This window comes from Micromys minutus (assembly GCF_963924665.1).
Source record: "Micromys minutus genome assembly, chromosome: 4".
Classification (NCBI taxonomy): domain Eukaryota; kingdom Metazoa; phylum Chordata; class Mammalia; order Rodentia; family Muridae; genus Micromys; species Micromys minutus.
Genome location: NC_137973.1, coordinates 7,869,543 through 7,878,614, shown reverse-complemented (window position 1 = coordinate 7,878,614; position 9,072 = coordinate 7,869,543). Strand labels below are relative to the sequence as shown.

Genomic DNA, 9,072 nt, shown 5'->3' with positions numbered 1-9,072 from the left:
GGTGATAAAACTGCATGATATTGGTACAGAGACAGGCAGGCAGATCGAGGGAACAGAATTGAAGATCCAGAAATGAACCCACACACACTTGATCTTTGATAACGTACCTAAAATCATCTAGCCCAAAATGCTTGGAATAACCAAGAAACAATTCACAGAAATTATAAAGTTGAAAGAGAAGGAAGGCCAGAAGGTGCATGCCTCAGTCCTTCTTAGACAGGAGAAGAAAACACTTATTTATAGTTTTGAATGTTACCATTATTAATTCCCTAAATGGAATCAGTAACGGCATTAAAAGCTACATGAATAATGTTCACTACAAACTCAATATACATATCCTCAAATACATATAAATATTTCAATGGATATGCTTTAAAATCAGAATAGTTGACTCTTATGTTTTACATGGTTTAAATGTTCCAGTATTTATTTATAATCATGAAAAAAAATCAAAGTTTTTAAGAGACCTTCTCAAGGTTAATAGAATAGATCAAAAGTGCAGTGTCCAAAATCCAAATTTATGGTGACTTTCCAAGAGTTTCCTCTGGGTACAGAAGAAACCCACTAAAGATGCTGTCATCTTCAGGGCCGACATACAGTCCGTTCCAGTCCTTAGACACTTCCAGCCACACTTGGTCTCCTGCACTCAATTTAAGAATGAGGAGGAGGGAGGCTTGGTCTACTTGCTGACCATAGAGAGTCTCTCTCGACTTGAACTGCTTCTTGTTTCGGGCCATGAGGCTGATTCGAGCAGGTCGACCTTTGACAGTGACATGATAGGAAAAAATATATGTCCCAGGAACACTACAGTTAAATTTCCCAGTGACAGGGCTATAATCCCCTTGGTCATTGGAGAGAATCTTGTCAAATTTGATGGGGATGTTGGGGGGAGGGAAAGGCTTAGATAAAAGAGCACTGAAAGCCGACTGTGGGACTTGAGTGGCCTCACCTTTGGAACCCTTGACACCCCGGGAGCCCTTCTTCCCGGTTGGCCCTCGAAGACCTTTGCTTCCAAGCTCACCCTTTGGTCCAGCAGGTCCGGTGAAACCAGGAGAACCTATCTCTCCTTTTTCTCCTTTAGGGCCAGGATCACCTCTGAGCCCTGGTAGTCCATCTGAACCCCTCTTGCCTTCTGCCCCAACATCTCCTCTGCTACCTTTCTCTCCCTCCATCCCTTTCTCGCCTTTCTGTCCCTTTTCCCCCCTCTCCCCCAAATCCCCACGGTAGCCTTTCTCCCCGACACCACCCTTCTCGCCCTTGGCCCCAGGTTCTCCAATGATGCCAGGGGCCCCAGACACCCCAGGGTCCCCTTTATCTCCTTTGGTGCCATTCCCACACAGGTCCCCCTTGGAGCCTTTTTGTCCTTTCGTTCCTTCTGGGCCGATGTTTCCTTTATCTCCCTTGAGACCAACTGGACCTGAGATAAAAAAGTAAAATAATGCTTAAGAATCATATAAGCTATGACATACAACCACAGACAGAAAATATTAAAATAATACCAATTAATGGGACTTGTACACCTGGCTCTTGCCTCATCGAAGCCTGTTTCTGGCAGTCATTAAATGCAGTGAGCAATATTACCATATCTGTTCTCAGAAGTGCAGTAACCAAGGCTTCCAAGTAACAATAATGTTTCATTTTTTACTTTTAAGGTAACACAGAATTGTTTTATTCCATTAGCTTTTGCATTTGACCAAGTAGCCACCTCAATCTCTGTCCTACCCACCATGCTCAAAGTCCCACGGGCACTGAAACAGAAATACAGAAATTCCTTTTTCCGATGATAGCTCAAGAAACGGGGCAGAACAGACATATTTGCCTAATGTCTCAGTTCCTAGACTGGCCTCATCCAAGGACCACACTGCCTTATTAAATCATGAGAATCTGTGTATAAGCCTTAAAAACTCCTGTTTTTATAAACAGAATGAGATGGGGGCTTTCCAGTAGTAGGATCCTCCCGCAGCTGACTGGATTTTACCTTGTTCTCCTGGTTTTCCCGGGTATCCTGGAGCACCACCTGCTCCTTGGTCCCCACGGTCTCCCTTCAGTCCTAAAGTAGAACAAGGATTAATATTAATAAAACTACATCATTTGCAGTAAAGCTAACATGGGGTTCAGAGCTGCACCACATTCCAATGTTTCTTAGCCAAAAAAAAAAAAAATGCTTAAAGGTAAAACAGTATGGAAAAACAATGTGTCGGGGGACATTAGGAGTGTTGAGTTCTGGTTAATGGTAAGTCACTTAAAGTGATTAAAAGCTTATCCCTTCAAGCAGAACTCCTCTTTCTCATGGTAGTCATAGGGTTCTTCAAACTCCTTATGAAATTCCTAATACCCTCCAGATACTGTGGTTGCTCGTGCTGTTGTCATTCCTATCACAAACTTGAGAAACAGTTCAAATGTCTTCTTAGTTTGCCACCCTCCAGAAGTTTAAACAGAGAGGGAGAGAGAGGAGGAGGAGGAGGAGGAGGAGGAGAGAGAGAGAGAGAGAGAGAGAGAGAGAGAGAGATCACAATAAAACCAAATATGGAAATTTAAACCATAGTATACAAGAAAAACATATGGGTGTATTCTGACAGGTTCTGATGTTGAATGGAAGTGATAGAACAAACATATTCCCCTTCTCCTCAAGAATGGACACTGGCCATGTTCACCCAGCATTACTAGTGGTGGTGGTGGTGGTGGCGGTAGTGTTTTGTTGGTGGTGGTGTGGTGGTGGTGATGGTGGTGGTGATGGTGGTGGTGATGGTCATGGTGGTGGTGATAGTGATGGTGGTGGTGGTGATGGTGGTTGTGGTGGTGATGGCGATGGTGGTGGTGATGGTGATGGTGATGGTGATGGTGGTGGTGATGGTGATGGTGGTGGTGGTAGTGGTGGTAGTGATGGTGGTGATGATTGTGGTGGTGGTGGTGGTAGTGCTGTTGTTGTTGGTAGTGGTGGTGGTGTGTTGATGGTGGTGTGGTGGTGGTAATGGTGATGGTGGTAGTGATGGTGGTGGTGGTGATGGTGGTTGTGGTGGTGATGGCGATGGTGGTGATGGTGATGGTGGTGGTGGTAGTGATGGTGGTGATGATTGTGGTGGTGGTGGTGGTAGTGCTGTTGTTGGTGGTGGAGGTAGTGGTGGTGGTGGTGGTGGTGGTAGTGCTGTTGTTGTTGACAGTGGTGGTGGTGGTGGTGGTAGTGGTGGTGGTGGTAGTGTTGTTTTTAGTGATGGTGGTCGTGGTGTGGTGGTGGTGGTGATATGATGGTGGTGGTAGTGGTGGTGGTGATTTTGACCCAGTTTTACTAGATAGATCAAGGTGGCCTTGAATGCACAGAGTTCTGTCTACCTCTGCCTCCCAAGTACTGGGATTAAAGCTTAAGTTTATATAAGGAGATTATTTAGTCAGAAGGTGACTGATCAGCATACCTCCTTTCGAGCAAGGTTTTGGATTTTTTTTTTAACTTTCAGTCTTAACCAGCAGCCCACACTAAGTCTGGAAGTAAAAGAAAAGTGGAGTTGCCACTTTGTAGAAACTGACTGAATGAGATTCCGCTTTGATCATTCATCAAAGCATCTTCTTCAGAACCATGTCTTACAGTACCTCCCTAGCATCCTTCCACTTCTGCAAGTCTAGCTTCCAGCATTATGAAGTGTCTCAGAGGTTTGTCGTTCATTCACAGGTGCCCTGCTAATACAGTTCAGCCACAAAAGGATTAAATGTGTCCAAGAATGAAACTCACATAACTGGCAAATGTGAAGTCGCTCTCTCTTACCTCAGCATACTTTTTGAGTAATTACTTCACTGACTGTTCTAGTAGGAATAAGTTAAGCAGTTCCAAGTCATGTGGAGGGTGACGTATATATGATATTATACCTTCTGACATGTGAATCTGTAACCTTATAGTACTTTAAGGTACCCAAGAACCAGGCATTTCTGGAACAGAAAGCCTTCTATGCTGATACATTCATAGAATTATAGACTTCCTGAGCAGGAAGAGCTCAGTGGAAGTGCTCATAACTACAAATCATCTTTGATAAACAGGTTGTAAGTAAACAGAAGCCAACCCATTTCTCTCAGGTTCCAGGCAATGTAATGCCATGTTTGTATTTTAATTATTTCTTCTGTTTTTATAATGTTTAATCCATTCAGCTGCCCATCTGATTTCACTACCTCTGATTTCAGAGTAAGCCAAAGATTGTTTCAAATTCTCCTTAACAGCTAGCTTTCTATATGAGCTGAATATTCTACAGGATTGTTAGTCTTGTGCTATTCCATGTTAAATTTGTTGTACAGTTTGAGAAAAGTATCCACAGTGAACTGTGTGTGTGCGCGTATGAGTAAAAGAGCCCTTGCTAGCATGCAGGGTCTCACTACCCAGGACTAGAGGGAGAAGATGAAAATGAAAGCTCTCACACGCAATGACTGACAGGACCTTTTCCCACAGGCTATACTTTAGGATTTCTAGTGTCTGGATCATACTAACAGCCATTAAGAGATGGGAAAGTAAGTTAAGTATCTCTCTTGGCATCTTTTTCTTATGTTCTGTTGCGACTTATTTTGCTTTTTGTTCTGTGTTCTGGTATAGGGAAGCAGATTGAGGGGCAGGAAGAGCATGAATTTGAGTGGATAAGGAGGTGGTAGCATCAGAGAGGAGTTGGGAGAGGGAAAAACATAGTCAGAACATATTGTCTAAATAATTATTTTGAAAATAATAACTAAAAAATGTCTCTCCCTCTACTTCCCTATTTCCTGCTGGGGTGTGTGTATATGTTTTATATATCTGTTGCTCTGTGTGGGTGCATAAAATTCTCATACACGTAAACTTTTTCAGTTAGGCATATATAAAGTTAGTATTTTATGTCAGATTAATACATGAGATGATTTTAAAAGCCCGCTTTCAATAGTATAAATTTTAGCAACCTGCTTTTCATTAAAATGATGCATAATCTTTCTGAGTTTAATCAGAAATGGAATAGTTACCTACCTTTCTCTCCTTTCTGGCCTTTGGGGCCTTGGGGTCCAGCGGTTCCTGGGGGTCCTGAGCTTCCAGTGTCACCAGTCTCTCCTTTAGGACCTAGTAATGATTTTTTAGAATCATCACATTAGAAAAAACTACATTTTTTCAATCCATTAGCTCAGGGGGAAAGGCAGTTATTTTATTGAAACCCAAAACTGCCAATGTCCTAATAATAAAACCTGGCAAGAATAAGCCGTTGCAGAGTTCTGGGGGCACTATTTTTGCCTGATTTGCAATTTTGTCCTACCTGAATAGATAAATTGAGCCCATTAGTATTTGTCACTATATTCATGGCAGTGACCAAATGATTCAAGGAAGCTGCACTATATCAAATGGCAAAACAAAATGATTATCTGACACTTAACCTCATACAAACCACCCTTTTAAATTGGAAGTAAAAACAATACAAAACACTTTGAGATTCCCATTCATCCACTGGTTCATTGATTAGGGACCATATGTGGAGTTTCCTGTTCACTAAAGTGTCTTGCTAGATGCTATAGATATGCTCATCAATAAGCCAAGAGTATTTAAACACATACACACACAACAACAACAACAACAAAGAAAAAAGAGGCCATTATTTCAAAAGAGAAGAAAGCATGGAAGGGTTCAGAGGGAGAAAATGGGAAGGAAAAAAATGATTGACTTCTATCATAATCTCAAACAAATAAACACTGATTTTTAAGGAACTGGTAAAGCTAGAATAAACTGTCTGAATCTGAAAAATCAGGGTGCTGTCGTATCAGGACCAGAGAATTCACAAGATAGAACCAAATTCTCTCCACATTAATTGAGTCATAAAAGTAGTTTATTGAGCATTTATTCCATGTCAGGCAGCACATCATTCACATTGGTTACTGTATCATTTAACCCTGTTTCCCATGCCTGAGCCTAAGACTTAAGGATGTAATGAAACCTCATAGGAGAAGGACAGTGATGGGTTAAACTGCCCAAGCTTGAGGCCAGCCTGTTGACTTGGGTCTGTAATTGCAACTATTTGGAAGGATGAGGTAGGAGCTGGTCAAGTTTATAATGTGCCTGGGCTTCAGAGTGATCAGCAGGCCAACATGAGCAACTTTGTGGGACAGTGAAAAATTAAAGTCTATTAAAAAGCAATAGGCTAGCGTGCACAAAACCCCATGTTCAACCCCCAGTATAAACACATATCATTCTCATTCAGATGACATAACCAGTTAACCTATGATGTGACCTACCCAGACAGCCTCGAAACTTGGCACATCACCAAACTATATATCACAAAGATGAGAAGAGAGGCTGACATCGAAGCACAGCCCAGTCCTACCCACTACCAGGTAAAACCCCTGCTATGTATAGATCTCACCGCCTTCGCTGTGTCATGACCTGCTGCCTCTCGCTGGCCCCTGACTTTGGGCCGTCCATCCTTAATCAGCCAAATAAGTCATAAAGTATTCCCATAATTATGACTTCCTCAGCCTTGTTACATTTCCAGTAGTGACTCATCCACCAGGAAACCTTGAGGTCTAATCTCATCCCCTCTACCCTTTACCCCAGGCCAGCATAAACAGCCCACCTCTCTTAAAAAAAAAAAAAAAAAAAAAAAAAAAAAAAAAACCACCACAAACGGAAATCAATCGAAAGCTCCATGGGGACACATAATTACTGATTTTACAGCTCTCTATTCTTCAGGCTAGGTGCGGCACACATTACATGAAATTTTTCCCCAAAGAATAGTGAATTTAAATTTGACACTCTGATCTTAATTTTATCTCAAGTTGTCTATGCTGCATAGCACATAAAAGACAGAATGCATTACGGTAAGACTGAGAACGTATTCATTTTGTGCAGGCGTCTGAGATATCGAACTAGTAACCACGGTGTCCGACAGAGAAAATTGCTGGACAATACCAGCGTTGCGTTTCAGAGAGGACCAAGCTGAATTCTGGACTTTCTTCTCCACTCACAGCCCTTCCACTTCTCATCCTAATTAAAAACAGCATCCAAAAAATTCTTCCGTCACCTCACTTTCCTGACATGCAACAGAATTTTCATTTACCATTTTTTTTTAAATCAACCATTAAAAAGCTCCACTGGACATCGCCTGAGATGCCTAGAAAACCTCAGCCCCAGGGCTGGAGTTGGGATTTCCTGACTCAGTTTGAACCAACACTATTAGGACACGTAGTAAACCAGCATAAGAGGATCTGGCCGTGTGTGGTTATTGAGAAGAGGCTTTGCCAGAGCCTGACCAATACAGATGCAGATGCTCTCAGCCAACCATCGGACTGAGCACAGGGACCCCAGTGGAGGAGATTGGGGAAGGACTGAAGGAGCTGAAAGGGACTGCAACCCCATAGGAAGAACAACGGTATCAACCAACCAGAGCCCTAGAGCTCCCAAGGACTAAACCACTATCCAAAGAGCACACATGGAGAGACCCATTGCTCCAGCTGCATATGTAACAGAAGATGGCCTTGTCTGTCATCAATGGGAGGGGAGGCCCTTGGTCCTGTGGAGGTTCAATGAAGCATAGGGGAATGCTAGGGTGCTGAGTGGGCGGGGAAGCACCGTCACAGGAACAGAGTGACGGAGGGACGGGATGAGATAGGCAGTTTGCGGAGGGGAAACCGGAAAAGGGGGATAACATCTAAAATGTAAATAAATAAAATAACCAATAAAAAAGAACTCTTAAGACATGGCTATAATGGGGGCTGAGAGAGTTGCTCAGTGGATAAGAGTACAGGTTGCTCTTTGAGAGTGCCTGGATTCAATCCCAACACCCACAAGGAAGCTCACAGTCGCAGTATCTCCCTTGCCAGAAGACGTGACGCCTCTGGTTCTAAGAGCACCAGACACACACGTGACCCACAGACGTGCATGTAAGCAAGATACCCATACTCACACAATAAAAATACACAAGTTTTTTTTTTTTAACAGAAAAGAAATGTGGCTGTGGTTATTGAACAGCATTTTCATCTTATGTATGAGTGAATCGTGCTTCATTTTGCATTTGTCACCTTCTTACACCTAGCCTGTCACTGCTGTTTGCTGGCAGCGTAGAAATCCTCAGAACGGTGCTACATCCGGTGCTACATCCCAACCCTTTGTCTCCGGGGATGCTCAGTGGGCGTTTTCAAGTACCTTGTTTTCCCGTCGTTCCGGGTTCTCCTTTCGGACCAATGACAAACGAACAACAACGGCAGCAATTCAAAAAGAAACCGGCTGTGTCCAGAGAGACGTTCTCAGAGGGAAGGACACGGGTGGTGGAGGAGGCAGCGGGGCCAGTGCTGGGGTCTGTCATTGCCGAGGCGGGGGACCCGGTGGTGGGCTCTGCCACCGCAGCCATTTCTGTATGGTGGGTTTCTTCTTCATCCAGAGAGAAGCCACTGGATGGCTTTAAGCCCTTCAGCGTCTCTTTTCTCTCGGATTTCTTCGTAAATTTGGTGTATGGTGTGGTCTTTGCTTCTGTGTCCACATCATCCATAGACAAAATAATTAAAACAGCACAAAGCGAAGAAAATATCCACATATTTGAAACTAGAGGGAAACTAAAAAAAAAAAAAAAAAAAAAAAAGACACGAATTATATGCGTTCAAATAAAAGCACTAAGTAATACCATCTATCCTTATACGGAAAGAATAAACACATCTCTGAGGCATAAGAGTAATCAGCATGTGTAATTTAGAATTGTATAGTGCTGGTCTATTTTACATGTAAGTGTATGTGTGAGTCACCACGGGGTATTTTATTTAAAGCATTTCTTATAAGAAACACTTTGCTTTTGGTTCTCCCTTCTGGTTGTTTCTCGGTGTTACATGTTCTCAAATGGTGTTCTCAGTCATTCAAATTATCTTGCCAAAGAGCAAACATGATCTATAATAAATGCAGCATGCCTTAATAGCTCATATACCCTGTGGAAAACAAATATGTGTGATTTCCTCCCTGACCTCACTCAGATTTATAGGAATCAAATAATTTTGCATTAGAGGGAGATGAAAAATATTGAGCTGAATAGTTTATTCCAGAAAACTCAATTATTTCAGAAAAAAAGAAAAAAACACTGGTAAAATAGTCCTTAAATCTACAAG

At 42.5% G+C, this 9,072-nt stretch overlaps 1 protein-coding gene across 1 annotated transcript; it reads right to left on the bottom strand.

Moving 5' to 3' along the window:
* Positions 1–518: 518 nt before the first annotated feature.
* OTOL1 (otolin 1) lies at positions 519–8,513 on the bottom strand (the record flags this gene model as incomplete). The annotated part of the gene is made up of 4 exons (XM_080915543.1): positions 519–1,417; positions 1,979–2,050; positions 4,970–5,059; positions 8,126–8,513. 4 exons carry the CDS (start codon positions 8,511–8,513, stop codon positions 519–521), a joined length of 1,449 nt encoding a protein of 482 aa, XP_080771669.1.
* Between the last annotated feature and the right edge of the window lie 559 nt (positions 8,514–9,072).